This window comes from Pseudorca crassidens, chromosome 1, assembly GCF_039906515.1.
Source record: "Pseudorca crassidens isolate mPseCra1 chromosome 1, mPseCra1.hap1, whole genome shotgun sequence".
Taxonomy (NCBI): Eukaryota; Metazoa; Chordata; class Mammalia; order Artiodactyla; family Delphinidae; genus Pseudorca; species Pseudorca crassidens.
In genome coordinates, this window is record NC_090296.1 from 149,314,825 (window position 1) to 149,334,471 (window position 19,647).

At 41.9% G+C, this 19,647-nt stretch overlaps 1 protein-coding gene across 7 annotated transcripts in view; it reads right to left on the reverse strand.

Moving 5' to 3' along the window:
• The window catches only part of ARNT2 (aryl hydrocarbon receptor nuclear translocator 2), a 199,352-nt gene that overhangs the window by 74,515 nt on the left and 105,190 nt on the right, over positions 1-19,647 (reverse strand). For all 7 annotated transcript variants that reach the window (XM_067698654.1, XM_067698659.1, XM_067698648.1 and 4 more), the window contains exons 6-8: positions 18,373-18,475; positions 15,534-15,599; positions 15,106-15,191 (exon numbers count right to left, since the gene is read on the reverse strand). In XM_067698654.1, coding sequence (XP_067554755.1) covers positions 15,106-15,191; positions 15,534-15,599; positions 18,373-18,475 — 255 coding nt within the window. The remainder of the gene's footprint in view (positions 1-15,105; positions 15,192-15,533; positions 15,600-18,372; positions 18,476-19,647) is intronic.

Genomic DNA, 19,647 nt, shown 5'->3' on the forward strand with positions numbered 1-19,647 from the left:
AAGGTTATTCTCTGCCTATTAGACTTTCAGTGAGGCTTGGCCATAGCGTGTAGGAGTGAGAAGCCAACCTTGACATTCCCAGCAGATGGAATCTACCTCCTACACGCTTTCCCCTATGAATACCTCTGTTATGACCCTTGATCCAGGGCTTTGCAATGACCTGCAAGCCTACCTGTCTCCTCCACTGCACTGTGAGCTCCTTAAGGGCTTACTACGTCAGACTCACCCTAGGAGCCCCAGGACCTAGTAAAGTACCTGGCCCATGGCAGGTGATCAGAAAGTATTCACTGAAGGAAATGGAAGGGTGGCTTGTGCCCTGCCTAAGAACGAGGAGGAGGGGAGATGTGGCCAACCGCTTTTGTCCATCTCACAAGCTAAGTTCATGGCTCTGATGTCTCACCAGGACATCAGAACGAGATCATGAGCAGGAGACTGAGTCCTGATGTGCATATGCAACCTGGGCAGGACAGAACTGGCTGAGGGTTGGAGAGAGCAGGGATCCAGGCTTTGCCTCGTGGGTGGATGTCTTCAATACAGACAAGCAGCTTTTGAAGATTTTCAGATGAAGGAAAAAACCAAACACACTATGTTCAACAAGCAAACCTCAAGAAGGGCAGGGCTGCTGTCGATGAGCTCGTGGCAGGGCTGAGGTGTCTGGTAAAGTGACACCGTAGGCCTGACCACTGCAGATTCTAGCTAAAACCCCAAAACAACTTCAGGCCTCTGGCATGCTGCGGCCGAGGCTTACTGAAAGTCTAGCGGCACAACGCAGTAGAGCGCCAGCCTCACTGATGAAAAAGCACACGAGGCCACCGAGAACCGAGCCTCTTGCTGACCAGGAGGGTCCCAAGGGGAGGTAACCAGATCTTGGTCAGGCACTCCCTCCACCCGGGCAGACCTTGGCTCTCCTGTGCAGACACACTGCCAATTAATCAGAGATTTTCCGTGGATGACTCGGTGATGAACCAAGCACGTCAGATGATGGTTACTGGAAAGGAGGCCTCTGTTACAGAAATGGCTTGTGGCTCAAAGCTGGATTCCAGTCTTCAAAATGCAAGGTGCCAGGGCAGTGACAGGGGGGTGGAGACAATTCACATCTTCAGAATTTCAAAGTTTCCCTTGGACTCTGAACATACCTCACAAAATGTAAAATGCGGGCTTCCCTGGTGGCGCAGTGGTTGAGAGTCCGCCTGCCGATGCAGGGGACGTGGGTTCGTGCCCCGGTCCGGGAGGATCCCACATGCCGCGGAGCGGCTGGGCCCGTGAGCCATGGCCGCTGGGCCTGCGCATCCGGAGCCTGTGCTCCGCGGCGGGAGAGGCCACAGCAGTGAGAGGCCCGCGTACCGCAAAAAAAATAAATAAATAAAAATAAACAAAATGTAAACTGCAAGCCATCGTGGGTGCTTTCTTCTGCACCTATGGTGATGCCTTCTTTACTATCTTGAACACAGCGTTTGTTCTTGAGACTGGAGGGTTAGACAAAGCAACTGTGGAACTCTGTTTTTTCTTTAGTCATACCCCAAACAGTTTAAATGAAACCTACGTAGTATAAGCTGATGTGAGGCCCTGGGAAGGCCATTGTGTAATAGAAAGGGCTTCTGGAACACAGCAGAATTTTTTGCAATGTTTATGTTTACCGTGGAGTCACAGGCACCAGGCAAAACCTCGAGTGCAGGACTCACCGGTTCAGAAATAAGCACACGTGCTGCGAGTGGGTTGTCAAAGAATTACTTATGAGGCCCTTGTTGGCTGCACAAAGTCTACTGCTTCTGCTCACCTTTAGAGATTTCCAAGATGGCCTGTAGATATTGTTCACAACTTGGGTGCTCAGGAATCTTCGTACTTCCTAACGAAGTCATTGTTTATAATTAAGGAGCTTAAGCCCATGAACAAGCAGGGACAGCGTTCCTCGTGGACATTTATGAGGCATCGTTCAAGCATCCAGTGAGTTGCTGCTCCAATGCTCCAGTTTCATGACGTTATTATAGGGCAAGCATGCCAATGACCTCATTTCAGTCACCTCATCTAGGCCAGATGACTATCTGTACCCTCTCAAAAGATTTCTGGCAAAGTGGATTCTATAAATATCTTTGAAAATTCTGGCAAGAAATTCTTTCAAATACCCATTCCCTTAAGTCAACTATTTCTTTTGTCTAGGCAAGACTCTTTCCTTCCTTCCTTTCATCCATCCATCCACCCATCCATCCAGTCTGTGTGAAATACATTCTATGTGCTAAGCACTGCTTGAGAAAATGAAGCATGCATTTGGTCTTAAGAGATCTAAATGTAAGTGCAAGATAGTGGGTTATATGTGTAAAGAATGGAGTTATCAATCAACAGAGTATTAACAGCCATGGAACAAGGTACTCAGGACCCTGGAGCTCAGGACCCTGGAGGCATGATATAATCATCACGTGTGGATACAACTTTACTTTCTAGAACCTCTATCTTTATAGAAACACAACAACTAAATACAACAACAAAACCAAACCAAAAAACAAACAAAATGACACAATTTCTGAATTCACTGCAAACCACTCAATCCAATTGTCTGAAATGCTGTTTAGAAAATTCAGCTTGATTTCCTAAAAATGTCATTTTCTCTGATTATGAAAGTCATGTAAAATTTTGGAAAATGTAAGACTGAATAGAGAAGAAAAAGTAACCAATAATCTACTACACAGAAATAACAATGATTAATATTCTATGTACAATTTTTCAATGCATAGATACACTATTCATTTATAATTTAAAAATAAAATTGGGACCATGATGTTTATGTTGCATGACCTGTCTTTCTTTTTAACACTTCTTAGCACTTTGCTTCATTCTTAAATATCTTTTGAAAGCATGCCTGTTTAATGGTTGTCCAGTAGCCTATCATGTAGATGTTTCATGCTATTTTCAGCCAATTCTTTATTATTTAAATTTAGATATTTAGAATTTTAGAATTTGAAATTTAGAATAATTCAAGGTTTTCACAATTATAAATAATGTTTAACTATACAACACACACACATCTCTGATCAATTCCCTAAAATAACTTCTTAGAAGTACAATTCCTGTATATTAAGGAATGCGCATTTTAAGGCATTTAATATATACTCGCAAGTTATTCTACAGAAGGTTTGTACTGATTTATATTCCCATCAGCAGAACATAAAAGTGTCCATTTTTCTAACCCTTACCAATACTGTGTGTTTTGTCTTTTTAATTTTTTGCTATTTGATAGGTAAGAGGAGATGGTGTAAAATTATTTTAACTTGCGGTTCTGATTAACAGGAGGCTGAATTTTTTCCAGATGCTTAGTGTGTGTATGTATTCATATTTGTATATGTATTTAACACCCTGTTCATAGCTTTTGCTCATATCTCCCTATTAAGTTAAAATCTGCCTTGTGCTTTCTGGAACTATCCTAAGTAAGTTTAATTCCTCCTTCATATGACAGCCCCTTAAATACTTGAAGACAAAAGTCATGTCTCACTTTCTCCAAGATAAACACTTCTGGTTCCTTCAACCGTTTTTCCTGTGGCAAAGTTTCAAGGGCGGTCGTTGGAGAAAATGCATAACAAATCCTCCTGCCCCTGTGACCCTGTACCCTCCAGCACCCTCGGGTACAGAACTCCACGCGACTCCAGAAAAGCATGCCCCAAATCCTCCTGGCAGACTCTCCAGATGCAGTCACCTGCCTACACCTTGGGCATCAGCCTCCTTTCTCCTGCTCATCCACAAGGATACTGTGGGTTAGTTTGACCACGATGGTGCCATTTCCTGTGATGTGTAGGTCTGGCGCTCAAATGAAGTGGTAGAAAAAAGCACTTTGACGCCAGAAAAAGGAAGAGGAATTGCCTGGTATGATGAGAATGATGAGTTCAAATGAGGAAAGCATCAAGAAGGAGATGGCCCGCTTGTCCCGAGACGCTGCATTTGGCAGGACTGGGGCGTCTATGTAATGGGTCTCAGGAGCCCAGGAAGCCTCTCCTGACCCCGTGACAGTTAGGGACCTTTCCTCTGTCCCAGGGCTGACTACCTGCCCACTCTCTCCTGGAGTCACCTGTGCACGTGCTGGTCCCCCACTAACACATCTTCACGCTCCCTGAGGGATGGGCTATGTCTGGTGCCCGAGAGCCTTGCTCAGCAGATTGCACATATGAGGCCATCTCCTGTGCTCGGTGAACTGAGTCCCTGCTGGAAATCTCTCTCCAGGCTGCCCACATCCCTTTGTTCTTATTTGCTTCTCATTGGACAACCTTCCAGTACAAATCTGTTGTCTCAAGTACTGCCAAACCTCATAGATGCCCTGGACAATGGACATGGGCATCCATGCCAGTGGCGAGGAAACCCCAGGGCATCACAGAATCGCACCTGACTAACATGTCAGCTTCGGAGAACTCTTGCTGAGAACCTGCATCTGATCAGTTTGACAGCACTGTCTTGACAGTGGATCTACAAAGCTGAGGTCCAGGCTCTGGACACTTGTAAAGGGACTGGCGCCTTCTGAGTCCCTGTCCTCGAGTCCAGCCTTTAGGCAAACAACGGCTTGACAATGTTGTGCATTACGGTCTAAGTAGAAAAACATATACAAATAAGATATAAATATAAATAAAACTGATATATCTATATATCTGTGATATTTATATACATATGTCTCAAACATTAAACACTGCCAACTCATCACAAGATTAACACAAAACCTCACACTAGGGCTTCCCTGGTGGTGCAGTGGTTGAGAGTCTGCCTGCCGGTGCAGGGGACGCGGGTTCGTGCCCCGGTCCTGGAGGATCCCGCGTGCCGCGGAGCGGCTGGGCCTGTGAGCCATGGCCGCTGGGCCTGCGCGTCCGGAGCCTGTGCTCTGCAGCGGGAGAGGCCACAACAGTGAGAGGCCCACGTACCGCAAAAAAAAAAAAAAAAAAACCTCACACTAAAGGCCTAATTACCTCAGTTCCTATTACCTAATGCATCATGTCTGGATATCAACAAAGATTTACAAGGTATGCTAAAAAGCAAAAAAAAAAAAACCTCACAGCCTGAAGAGACAACTAAACACCAGAACCAGACTCAGATACAACATGGATTTTGAAATTACTAGCCTGAGAATTTAAAATAACTATGATTAATATATTCAAAGTGTTAATGGAAGATGTAGACAACATCAAGAACAGTTGGGTCATGTAAGCAGAGAGATGGAAACTCTAAGAAAGAATCGAAGGGAAATGCTAGGAAAAAAAAAAAAACCACTGTAACAGAAATGAATGCCTTTGAAAGACTCATCAGTAGACTGGACATAGCCAAGGAGAGAATCAGTAAGCTTGAAGATGTGTCAACTGAAATTTCCAAAACTGAAATGTAAAGAGAAAAAAGAATAAAAAAACCCAGAACAGAATACCCCTAAACTGTAGTCCAATTTCAAAACATATACATGTAATTAGAATACCAAAAGGAGAAGAAAGAGAATGGAACAAAGGAAATATTTGAAGATATAATGTCTAAGAATTTTCCAAAATTAATGACAGACCCCAAACCACAGGCCCAAGAAGCTCAGAAAATACCAACCAGTACAAATAATGAAAAAAAAAAACCACAAAAAAGACTAAGCAAACTACACTATCATATTCAAACTTCAGAAAACCAAAAACAAAGAGAAAAATCTTGAAAGAAGCCAGAAAAAAAGTCCCACACTACATATAGAAAAACAAGGATAAGAATTATGTGGACTTCTCATCAGAAACCATGCAAACAGGAAGAAAATGAAGTGAATATTTAAAGTGTGGAAAGAAAATAACCACCAACCTAAAATTCTATATCCAGTGAAATTATCCTTCAAGTGTGAAGGAGAAATAATGACTTTCTATGAAAAACAAAAATGGTGAGAATTCATCACCAGCAGAACTGTCCTGCAAGAAATGTTAAAAGAAGTTCTTCATGAAGAAGGAAATGATATAGTTCAGAAACTCAGATCTACACAAAGAAAGGAAGAGCATCAGAGAAGGAATAAATTAAGGTAAAATAAAATATTTTATTTTTATTATTCTCAACTGAGCTAATAGACTTTTGTTTGTTCAAAATAATAACAGTAACAGTGTACAGTTGACCCTTGAACAACATGGGGGCTAGGGATGCTGACACCCCACATAGTTGAAAATCCATGTATAACTTTTGGCTTCCCCAGAACTTAACTACTAATAGCCTACTGTTGACTGGGAGCCTTACTGATAACATAAACAGTCAATTAACATATTTTGTATGATATATGTATTATATATTGTATCTTTACAATAAAGTAAGCTAGAGAAAAGAAAATGTTACCAGGAATCATAAGGAAAAAGAAAATACATTTACAGTACATATATGTATTTGCTGAAAAAAATCCACTTATAAGTGGATCCACACAGTTCAAATCCACGTTGTTCAAGGGTCAACTGTATTGGGCAATGACAGCCTATGGATAAGTGAAGTGAATGCAGGCAACATGAAGACATGGGAAGGAGGAAGGAAGGACACTTAGCTATAAGGTACTTGCACTGCCCATGAAGTGGTATGATATTATTTAAAAGTGGATTTATGTTAGTTGTAAATGTATATTTCAAACTTGGGGCAAACAATAAAGATAATTTTAAAGAAATATAATTGATATGCCAAGAGAGAAGAGAAAATGAAATCATATAAAATGCTCAATGATGTCAGATAAACCGTATGTCCTGGAATTATTTTAGTAGGTTTCAGTAGTAGTAACTGTACTTTCCTGCTTGTTTAGATTATTTCTGGTGAATCTCTGTCAACAGTTCCTTTTAAATACAGATCAATAAGTTCCAAAAACCTACCAGTTTTTGAATTCTTCAATGTAAAAATCCTTAAAATAAAGGCTGCCTCTTTAAAAGAAAAGAAAAAAAAGCCCTAAAAAAAGGAGCTCATAGCATGCAAATGAGGTATTGAACTGGCATGTTTTAGAATTAGACAGTTTGATCATAAAATGTTTGAATCAGATATAAAGTCAACACCAGCTGGATTGAAAAATAAATAAATAAAATGCTCAATGAAAACTAGGGAAGGTGAAAGAGCAGGGAGAAAAAGAAGAAACAAAGAACAAATACAATGAATCAAAAACATGCTAGGTATTTTTCTAGATTCCATATATATGCATTAACATCCGATATTTGTTTTTCTCTTTCTGGCTGACTTCACTCTCAGCTCAGTGCTCTGTGACAACCTAGATGGGTGGATTGGGGGGCGGGTGGGAGGGAGGTCCAAGAGGGAGGGGATATAGGTATACATATAGCTGATTCACTTCATTGTACAGCAGAAACTAACACAACATTGTAAAGCAATTATACTCCAATAAAAAATAAAAAAATAAAAAAAGTAAACATTGAGCTAAATTTAAAAAAACATGTTAGGTATGAATCAAACTATATCAATAATCACATTAAATGTGAATGGTTTAAATACACGAAATAAAAGACAGATTGTTAGAATGGATTAAAAACACTAGACCCAACTATAGGTTGTCTATAAGAAACTCGCTTTAAATATAAAGTCAAAGTTCAAAAGTTAAAGGATAAGAAAGATATACCTTGTTAACACTAATCCAAAGAAAGCTAGAGTAGCTATGTTAATTTCAGACACAGCAGAATTCAGAGCAAGGAAAATGATCAGGGATAAAGAAGGGCACTACATGACAAAGGGGTCATTTCTTTAAGAAGACATAAAAACCCATAACCCGTATGAGCCAAACAGCAAAGCGTCAAGATATGTGAGGCAAAAACAGGAAACTGCAAGGAGAGATAGGCCGAGCCACTATTATAGTTGGAGACTTAAACACCCTTCTTTCAGTAACTGATCTATCAAGCAGGTAAATAATCCGTAAGGATATAGCTGTCCTCAACAGCATTATCAATCAACTTGATCTCATTGACATTTAAAGAATACTCCATTTAACAATAGCGAAATACACGTTGTACTCAAGCTGACATAGAACATTCACTGAGCCAGACTACTCTGGGGGCCATAAAGTGTCCACAAATGGTTTAACATTGTATATATTCTTTTAGCAACAGATCTATTGAGATATAATTCACATACCGTAAGATTCGCCATCTTAAAGTATACAATTCAGTGGTTTTTAGATTTGCAGAGTTGCGCAACTATTACTACTATCTAAATTTAGAACATTTTTGTCACCTTGAAAAGAAACATTATATCTATTAGCAGTCACTCCCAATTTTTCTCCACCTGGAGAAACCCAGAAACCATAAATCTACTTTTTGTTTCAATGGATTTGCCTATTCCAGATATTTCACATAAGTGGAATCATGAGTGGCCTTCTGCGTCTAACTTCTTTCACTCAGCATGATGTTTTCAAGGTTTGCCCATATTATAGCATGAATCACTACTGCATTGCTTTTTATTGCTGAATACTATTTCATCATATGGATATACCACTTTTTATTTACCCACTGATGTACACGTGTGATTTGTTTCCACATTTTGGTCACTATGAATAATACTGCGATGAACATTCAGGTACAATTTTCTTTGTGAACATATGCTTTCAATTCTCTTGAACATATATATATATATATATATATATATATATATATATACACCTAGGAGTGAAATCGCTGAGTCATATGGCAACTCTGTGTTTAACCTTTTGAGGAACTGCCAGACTGTTTTCCAAAGCAGCTGCACCATTTTACATCCCCACTGCAAAGTGTGAGGGTTCTAGTTGCTCCAAATCCTTACCAACACGTGTTATTGTCTGTCTATTTGAACCATCCTAGTGAGCGTAATAGGTATTTCATTGTGGTTTTGATTTGCATTTCTGTAACGACTTGAATACAATTATCGTTTCAAATGTCACTCTGACTTTACAGAGTGCTCTGGGTGACAGATCATAGAAAGGATTTGTGAGGCTCCCACCACCTTTGCAGGATTGCTCTTTTTAGAAACCTTTGTTTCAAGTAGCAGGACTTTTTTTTTCAGTTACAAAGATCACTATGTTCTAACTACAAAGGAAAATAAGACTATTTTCCTGTCTCTTTCTTTAAGAATGCATTTCTGGTGAAGTCAAGATGGCATACTAGGAGGACGCGTAATTCGCGTCTCCTCACAACTAGGGCACCTACCAGGTACCAATGGGGGACCACGGACACCTAAGGGGATGGAGGGAACCCCAGCGACTGGCTTGCGGGATCTTGGTTCCCAGGCTGGAGGTTGGGCCCGAGCTCCTGTGGTGGGAGCTCTGAGTCCAAACCACTGGACTAACAGAGAACCTCAGACCCAGGGAATATCAATTGGAGTGAGGCCTCCTGGAGGTCCTCATCTCAGCACCAAGACCCAGCTCTATCCAACTGACTGCAAACTCGAGTGCTGGACATTTCAGGCCAAAAAACAAGTAAGACAGGAATACAGAACCACCCATTAAAAAAAAAAAAATGAAATGACAAAAACATTTGTTACAGACAAAGGAGCAAGGTAAAAACCTACAAGACCAAATAAATGAAGATGAAATAGGCAAATTACCTGAAAAATAATGCAGAGTAATGTTAGTAAAGATGATCCAAAATCTTGGAAACAGAATGGAGAAAATATAAGAAACATTTAACAAGGATCTAGAAGAACTAAAGCGCAAACAGTGATGAACAACACAATTACTGAAATTAAAAATACTCTAGAAGGAATCAATAACAGAATAACAGGCAGAAGAATGGAGAAGTGAGCTGGAAGATAAAATGGTGGAAATAACTGCTAGGGAGCAGAATAAAGAAAAAAGAATGAAAAGAATTGAGGACAGTCTCAGAGACCTCTGGGACAACATTGAATGCACCAACATTCAAATTATAGGGTTCTCAGAAGAAGAGAAAAAGAAAAGGTCTGAGAAAATACTTGAAGAGATTGTAGTCGAAAACTTCCCAACATGGGAAAGGAAATAGTCAATCAAGTCCAGGAAGCACAGACAGTACCATACAGGATAAATTCAAAGAGAAACATGCTGAGACATATATTAATCAAACTATCAAAAATTAAATACAAAGAAAAAATATTGAAAGCAGCAAGGGAAAAGCAACAAATAGCATACAAGGGAATCCCCATAAGGTTAACAGCTGATCTTTCGGCAGAAACTCTGCAAGCCAGAAGGGAATGGCAGGACATATTTAAAATGATGAAAGGGAAAAACCTACAACCAGGATAACTCTACCCAGCAAGGATCTCATTCAGATTCGACGGAGAAATTAAAACCTTTACAGATAAGCAAAAGTTAAGAGAATTCAGCACCACCAAACCAGCTTTACAACAAATGCTAAAGGAACTTTTCTAGGCAGAAAACACAAGAGAAGGAAAAGACCTATAATAACAAACCCAAAACAATCAAGAAAATGGTAATAGGAACATACATATCAATAATTACCTTAAATGTAATTGGATGAAATGATCCAACCAAAAGATATAGACTGGCTGAATGGATACGAAAACAAGACCCATACATATGCTGTCTACAAGAGACCCACTTCAGACCTAGGGATACATACAGACTGAAAGTGAGGGGATGGAAAAAGATATTCCATGCAAATGGAAATCAAAAGAAAGCTGGAGTAGCAATTCTCATATCAGACAAAATAGCCTTTAAAATAAAGACTATTACAAGAGACAAAGAAGGACACTACATAATGGTCAAGGGATCAATCCAACCAGAAGATATAACAATTGTAAATATTTATGCACCCAACGTAGGAGCACCTCAATACATAAGGCAAATGCTAACAGCCATAAAAGGGGAAATCAACAGTAACACATTTATAGTAGGGGACTTTAACACCCCACTTTCAGCAATGGACAGATCATCCAAAATGAAAATAAATAAGGAAACACAAGCTTTAAATGATACATTAAAAAGACGGACTTAATTGATATTTATGGGACATTCCATCCAAAAACAACAGAATACACTTTCTTCTCAAGTGCTCATGGAACATTCTCCAGGATAGACCATATCTTGGGTCACAAATCAAGCCTTGGTAAATTTAAGAAAATTGAAATCGTATCAAGTATCTTTTCCAACCACAACACTATGAGACTAGGTATCAATTACAGGAAAAAAATTGTATAAAATACAAACACATGGAGGTTAAACAATACCCTACTAAATAACCAAGAGATCACTGAAGAAATCAAAAAGGAAATAAAAAAATACCTAGAAACAAATGACAACAAAAACATGACGACCCAAAACCTATGGGATGCAGCAAAAGCAGTTCTAAGAGGGAAGTTTATAGCAATACAATCCTACTTCAAGAAACAAGAAAAATCTCAAATAAACAACCTAACCTTACACCTAAAACAATTAGAGAAAGAAGAACAAAAAACCCCCAAAGTTAGCAGAAGTTAAGAAATCATAAAAATCAGATCAGAAATAAATAAAAAAGGAATGAAAGAAACAATAGCAAAGATCAATAAAACTAAAAGCTGGTTCTTTGAGAAGATAAACAAAATTGATAAACCATTAGCCAGACTCACCAAGACAAAAAGGGAGAAGACTCAAATCAACAGAATTAGAAATGAAAAAGGAGAAGTAACAACTGACACTGCAGAAATACAAAGGATCGTGAGAGATTACTACAAGCAACTATATGCCAATAAAACGGACAACCTGGAAGAAATGGACAAATTCTTAGAAAAGCACAACCTTCCGAGACTGAACCAGGAAGAAAGAGAAAATATAAACAGACCAACCACAAGCACTGAAATTAAAACTGTGATTAAAAATCTTCCAACAAACAAAAGCCCAGGACCAGATAGCTTCAGTGGTGAATTCTATCAAACATTTAGAGAAGAGCTAACACCTATCCTTCTCAAACTCCTCCAAAACAGCAGAGGGAGCAACACTCCCAAACTCATTCTACAAGGCCACCATCACCCTGATACCAAAACCAGGCAAAGATGTCACAAAAAAAGAAAACTACAGGCCAATATCTCTGATGAAAATAAATGCAAAAATCTTCAGCAAAATACTAGCAAACAGAATCCAACAGCACATTAAAAGGATCATACACCATGATCAAGTGGGGTTTATCCCAGGAATGCAAGGATTCTTCAATATATGCAAATCAATCAATGTGATACACCATATTAACAAATTGAAGAATAAAAACCATATGATAATCTCTATAGATGCAGAAAAAGCTTTTGACAAATTCAACCCCCATTTACGATTAAAAACTCTCCAGAAAGTAGGCACGGAGAGAACCTACCTCAACATAATAAAGGCCATATATGACAAACTCACAGCCAACATCGTTCTCAATGGTGAAAAACTGACTAAGATCAGGAACAAGACAAGGTTGCCCACTCTCACCACTATTATTCAACATAGTTTTGGAAGTTTTAGCCACAGCAATCAGAGAAGAAAAAGAAATAAAAGGAATCCAAATTGGAAAAGAAGTAAAACTGTCACTGTTTGCAGATGACACAATACTATACATAGAGTATCCTAAAGATGCTACCAAAAATCTACTAGAGCTAATCAATGAATTTGGTAGAGTAGCAGGATACAGAATTAATACACAGAAGTCTCTTGCATTCCTATACACTAATGATGAAAACTCTGAAAGAGAAATTAAGGAAACACTCCAATTTACCACTGCAACAAAAAGAATAAAATACTTAGGAATAAACCTACCTAAGGAGACAAAAGACCTGTATGCATTAAACTATAAGACACTGATGAAAGAAATTAAAGATGATACAAGCAGATGGAGAGATATACTATGTTCTTGGATTGGAAGAATCAACATTGTGAAAATGACTCTACTACCCAAAGCAATCTACAGATTCAATGCAATCCCTATCAAACTACCACTGGCATTTTTCACAGAACTAGAACAAAAAATTGCACAATTTGTATGGAAACACAAAAGACCCTGAATAGCCAAAACAATCTTGAGAAAGAAAAACGGAGCTGGAGGAATCAGGCCCCCTGACTTCAGACTATACTACAAAGCTACCGTAATCAAGACAGTATGGTACTGGCATAAAAACAGAAATATAGATCAATGGAACAGGATAGAAAGCCCATAAATAAACCCACACACATATGGTCACCTTATCTTTGATAAAGGAGGCAAGAGTATACAATGGAGAAAAGACAGCCTCTTCAATAAATGGTGCTGGGAAAACTGGATAGCTACATGTAAAAGAATGAAATTAGAACACTTCCTAACACCATACACAAAAATAAACTCAAAATGGATTAAAGAACTAAATGTAAGGCCAGACACTATCAAACTCTTAGAGGAAAACAAAGGCAGAACACTCTATGACATACATCACAGCAAGATCCTTTTTGAGCCATCTCCTAGAGAAATGGAAATAAAAACAAAAATAAACAAATGGGGCTTAATGAAACTTAAAAGCTTTTGCACAGCAAAGGAAACCATAAAAAGATGAAAAAACAACCCTCAGAATGGTAGAAAATATTTGCAAATGAAGCAACTGACAAAGGATTAATCTCCAAAATATACAAGCAGCTTATGCAACTCAGTATCAAAAAAACAAACAGCCCAATCCAAAAATGGGCAGAAGACCTAAGAAGACATTTCTCCAAAGAAGATATACAGATTGCCAACAAACACATGAAAAGATGCTCAACATTACTAATCATTAGAGAAATGCAAAGCAAAACTACAATGAGGTATCACCTCACACTGGTCAGAATGAGCATCATCAAAAAATCTACAAACAATAAATGCTGGAGAGGGTGTGGAGAAAAGGGAACCCTCTTGCACTGTTGGTGGGAATGTAAACTGACACAGCCACTGTGGAGAACAGTATGGAGGTTCCTTGAAAAACTAAAAATAGAACTACCATACAACCCAGCAATCACTACTGGGCATATACCCTGAGAAAACCAGAATTCAAAACCACACATGCCCCCCAATGTTCATTGCAGCACTATTTACAATCGTCAGATCATGGAAGCAACCTAAATGCCCATTGACAGATGAATGGATAAAGAAGATGTGGTACATATATACAATGGAATATTACTCAGCCATAAAAAGAAACAAAATTGGGTCATTTGTAGAGACGTGGATGCATCTAGAGACTGTCATACAGAGTGAAGTAAGTCAGAAAGAGAAAAAGAAATATGGTATATTAACGCATATATGTGAAACCTAGAAAATGGAACCGATGAACCGGTTTGCAGAGCAGAAATTGAGACACAGAAGTAGAGAAAAAACGTATGGACACCAAGCGGGGAAAGCGGCAGGGGGTGGTGGTGGTGGTGTGATGAATTGGGAGATTGGGATTGACATATATACACTGATGTGTATAAAATGGATGACTAATAAGAAAACAAACAAATAAATAAATAAACATTTTAAAAAAAAACCCAAAAGAGTCAGGTACCACATTGTTCATTGCAGCACTATTTACAATAGCCAGGACATGGAAGCAACCTAAGTGTCCATCGACAGATGAATGGATAAAGAAGATGTGGCACATATATGCAGTGGAATATTACTCAGCCATAAAAAGAAATGAAATTGAGTTATTTGTAGTTAGGTGGATGGACCTGGAGTGTGTCATACAGAGTGAAGTAAATCAGAAAGAGAAAAACAAATACCATATGCTAACACACATATATGGAATCTAAAAAAAAAAATGGTTCTGATGAACCTAGGGGCAGGACGGGAATAAAGACACAGACGTAGAGAATGGATTTGAGGACACGGGGTGGGGGAAGGGTAAGCTGGGACAAAGTGAAAGAGTAGCATTGACATATATACACTACCAAATGTAAAATAGATAGCTAGTGGGAAGCAGCTGCATGGCACAGGGAGATCAGCTTGGTCTTTTGTGACCACCTAGAGGGGCGGGATAAGGAGGGTGGGAGGGAGATGCAAGAGGGAGGGGATGTGGGAATATATGTATGCATATAGCTGATTCACTTTGTTATACAGCAGAAACTAACACAACACTGTAAAGCAATTATACTCCAATAAAGATGTTAAAAAAAACAAAAAAAGAATGCATTTCTAACAGGATACCATGGTGAGGTGAACTAACATGAGATCCCCTGGGAATGAATATGCAGGTTCTGCCTACCTGCTGGAGGCCAAGCCTTGATGTAGCCTGTGCAGTGGACCACAGCATACTGGGCTTCTCCTTCTTTCACAGGGCCAAGGCCATTCCTAGAGAAAGAACTTCTGTGAGCTTGTTTTCGACATCTGGGGGTGAGGCAAGGATGTCCATGACTCTTTTGGTATCTAAGTTACTGGGTTCTCCTGTCGTCCTTGTGGTTTTCAATCTTGACTTCCCACCATCCTGTTTTCCCTCCTCCTACATGGTCTGAATATGCAAAACAAATCCACCCAACTCCCTTTCTCATCTCAACCACTGCAACCCTGATGTGCGGGTCTCTTGGTGCTCTCCAAGGCTAAGCCCCGTCTTCAAGTCCGGCTACTCCTTAGCTTAGTGCATTTAAGCTATCTACCAGCACAGCCCCCAAACATACATCAGAAAGGCTTACTGACCTGAACCTTTTCCTCATGGTGGTTATTCTGTTTAGAGGAAGGTGGTCCAAAGGAGCATTTCCACACCTAAGATTTGATAAATATATTAGAGTGAGTGAAGACCTAGGCAAGTTTATAAAGCACATAGTGCTGCAGGCAAGTATATGGGCCTTATCTAATGCGAGCACCCTGTAGCCAAGTTCTTTCCAAAGTGCAGAAGCAGGGTTGCATGCCTGTGAATTCTGATTGCCACTGAAGGCAAGAGCCATTCTGCACTGCACATGGAAATTGCCTCAGGGCCCAGCCCAGGAGCCGCAGACATCCAGAAAGACACTAGGAGGATCCTGGCCATGCTCCGTCCTGCAGATCATTTCAGTGTAACTTGGTGGCTTTCAGGAAACAAGGGAAGAGGGTGATGACAGCAACAGTGTCTCTTCAGGCCCGAGCAGAGGCATCAACTCAAAACAGATGTTGCCAAACAGAAGCATCTTCTCAGGCTTTAGCTTCACAGTGTGGAAACTGCCTCCTCCCCTGCAATGTTCTGGCACTAGGAATAAGCAGACAGCTGCAAGCCTGCGGATGGCAAAGGTCAGAGTGGGGACAGGGAGGGATGAGTCTGGAATTAGGGCTTTCTGGGGTCCTTCTCTGGGAGGCAGGGGACGTGAGGCGTCCCACTGCCCACTCTGGTAGCACCTTTTCTGCCTTCTCCATAACTCTCTCAGCATCCAGGCTCTGCATGTCCAAAGCCTGCATTGTGGTCAACCTCTGACCTGTGCTCTCAGGACGTCCACTCTTTACATGCGCTTCCACTTCCCAGCTACATAGCAGGTAATGTCCTGGATGTCTCAGTATTCAATACAACAAAGGTAAGAGTCCAGGTATATACTCTGAGACCTGGGATGGCTGCCAGCACGAGCGTATTTTCACAGCAGGTCAATCTAAGACATTGCTGCCTGGGGATGCCCAGTGTCTTCCTGAAACTAAGCTGCTTTATTTGGAGGCGAAGGCCATGCTCTCAGCAGATGGCAGTGCTGCACACCTTACAGGTAAATCCAGGTAGTGTGGGTCTGGCACTGGGAAAAGCTACCTAGAGCATGTCTTGAGAGGCACCAGGGCAGGAAGCGGACCGCCTGAATCTGGTCGACAGGGCAGTGCTAATGGCACTGGAGGCTACTCAGGAATGGTGAACTTGATGCTTCCAATAAATTCATTCACAAGGCAACTGCTTAGATGGTGCAATTAAGAATTCACATTGCTGGTGCTAGACTGAATGTCCATCAAGCTAGGATGGGCCAAAGCACTGTGGAAAGCCCTTGCTGTGTCGGACTACATTAACTGATGGCATTCTGTCCCTGGGTGGACACTAACGCATGTGAGTCGAGCCCCCCAGCTTGCCCCTGAAGGCTGAACAGAGAGGAGGCAGTCTGCGCAGACTCAGTGCTAAATCACAAGGAGATGCTCGTGTATTGTCACTCCAACACCGCCTTATGACCTGAGGCAGGCGGTGAAGGGGATTCCATCCGTGTCTTCTGGAAGCATTCCAAATGCTCAGCCTGGAGAGGAGCCGACGGGGAGGAAAGGACAGCCATACTCAAGTCCTCTGCCGGTTCTCAGGACTCAGCTAGAGGTTAGAGAGGCAGGTCTCCCCTCAACACAGGCAACCTGTGATCTGAGATGGCCTAGCCCGTAGATTAACAGTTTTTGTTTAAGAAGTAGAGTTGCTTTTGGGCTTCCCTCGTGGCGCAGTGGTTGAGAGTCCGCCTGCCGATGCAGGGGACACGGGTTCGTGCCCCGGTCCGGGAGGGTCCCACATGCCGCGGAGCGGCTGGGCCCGTGAGCCATGGCCACTGAGCCTGCGCGTCCGGAGCCTGTGCTCCGCAACGGGAGAGGCCACAACAGTGAGAGGCCCGCGTACCGCAAAAAAAAAAAAAAAAAAAAAAAAAGAAGTAGAGTTGCTTTAAAAGGTGACTTTGAATTAGTGAAAATATAGACTTATTTTAAACATCGATTGTCTGTAACTTCATAGTTGCCAACAGATGCTCAAGTGGTAAGTCCCCGTCCCAGAAGCAAACCACTGGAGGAAGGTGACGGTAGTGAGTGGCTCCACTGTGCCCGGCCCTGAGATCGGAGCATCGGGAAGCTTGGCAGGGGCGGGGAGGAGGTTGGAGAGGGCAGGAGGCGCTGGAGCTGCATCAGGATTGGTGTGGACTTGGGTGGCCTTGTCGGGAAAAGTGCTCAAGAAGAGCCTGGGAGAGCACGTGCCCGGGCCAGCGGGGACCGACTTCTTTCCTGGAGGAGAGGAGGACGCCCGCCTCGCTCACCTGCCTGCAGTTCCAGCTGCCGCTGCTTCTCCCTCTGGGGTCCTGTGATGGATCCTCAGTCCTCGTATCTGGGAATCAGCAGCAGCATCTGGCAGTGGACCACGCCTTCCTCCTGGAAACTTCCTTCTCCCTCTCTTGTTCCCTGCCACCTGCCCAGCCGCTCCTTCTCAGTCTCTGCCGGTTCTTCCTCGCCTCCCTGGTGCAGGGGTGGCCTGAGCTCAGAGCTCTTCTCTAGCAACACTCATTTCCCAGGTGATCTCATGCGGTCTCGGGGCTTTGGGTACACCTCACTGTCGTCAATCCCTGACTCTATGGCTTCAGCCCCAAACTCTCCCGTGAATTCCTGAACTATATGTCCAACTGTCGACTCATCTTCTCCATTTACAGGTGAGACAGACCAAGAAGGAGGAGGCTTACATGCTGCAGTCAGATGACATCACCAGAGCGAAGGTGTGATCTTACAGCCCATCAGGACTCTCAGCGGAGGTGAGAAGGGAGCAACCCCATCAGAGCCCAGCCCACTGTTCCCCCAAACAGACCTCATCCTGCAGATGAAGGACCTCCGGGAGCCCATGCACATCCTCATGGATGACTGCTGCCCTTCCTTCTTGACCGTCCCAGTCTTCAGGTCCAAGATCCGGCCTGAGAGAGAGAGAGAAAAGGACATTTGCATAAGTCTCTGCCTTTGATTGGGGTGGGGGGTGCAGGTGCAGGGAGAGCTCTGCAAATGAAAACACAGGGGGCAACACAAATCGCAAGTCGTTTGTTTCTTGGAATTCCCAACATTCTTTAAGCAATGAAATCCACACAAATCAAATGCCTTGTTTTCTTCAAAGAGTGGTCCACACTTGCTGCCTCTGCATTGTTCAAGTCCATCACCACCAGTCCCTCCAATTCGGCTTTCTCCCCCACTGCTTCATGGAAGCGGCATTCACCAAGGTCACCAACAACTTTCTTATTGCTAAATCCAAAACGCGTTCTCTCTTTGACTCATCTGACTGCTTGGCAGAACTTTACTCAACGGCACAATGATTCTCAAAAATCCCCCCTCTCCTTGGCTTCCGACAAGCACTCTCCACTCTCCTCGTGTCTGCCCCTTCATCCCCCAGGGGCTCCAACCTCAGCCATCTTCTCTTCTTGTTCTATGCATCCCCTATGCGATTTTATCCGCTCCGAGGTTTTCATGATCACCTCTATCCTAATGACCCTACGTCTACAACCCCAGCACCAAGATCTAAACCACCAGCAGCTGACTGTATACCTCGAAGGCAGCATCACCCACTTCTCCCCAGATACGCGCAAAAGCTTCTCCATCCAACGGCAATCAAAACCAGAATTCTAGATGTCATCTTACCTTCCTCTCCCTCGCCTCCCGCACACTCAGTCGGTCCATCTCGTCTGGCTCATCATTCCTCGAGGGAGACTCACTCACTTCCAACCCCCAGCATCCTCTCTCCTCAGTCCACCTTTCACACAGCTGACAGCTGTCTAGACAACACGCATCTGACTGTGCCCGTCCTGGCTTAAAACTGCATTGCTATATGGTAGGTCCCTGTTGATTATCTATTTTATATATAGGAGTGTGTATAGCACAGGGGACTCTACTCAATACTCTTGTAATAACCTATACGGGAAAAGAATCTGAAAAAGAATATATATATATATGTATGTATATGTATAACTGAATCACTTCGCTGCACACCTGAAACTAACACAACATTGTAAATCAACTAAACTCCAATATAAAATAAAAATTTTTTAAAAACTGCATTGCTTACAGGAGGTCCTTACAGAGTCCATGATTTGAGCCCTGC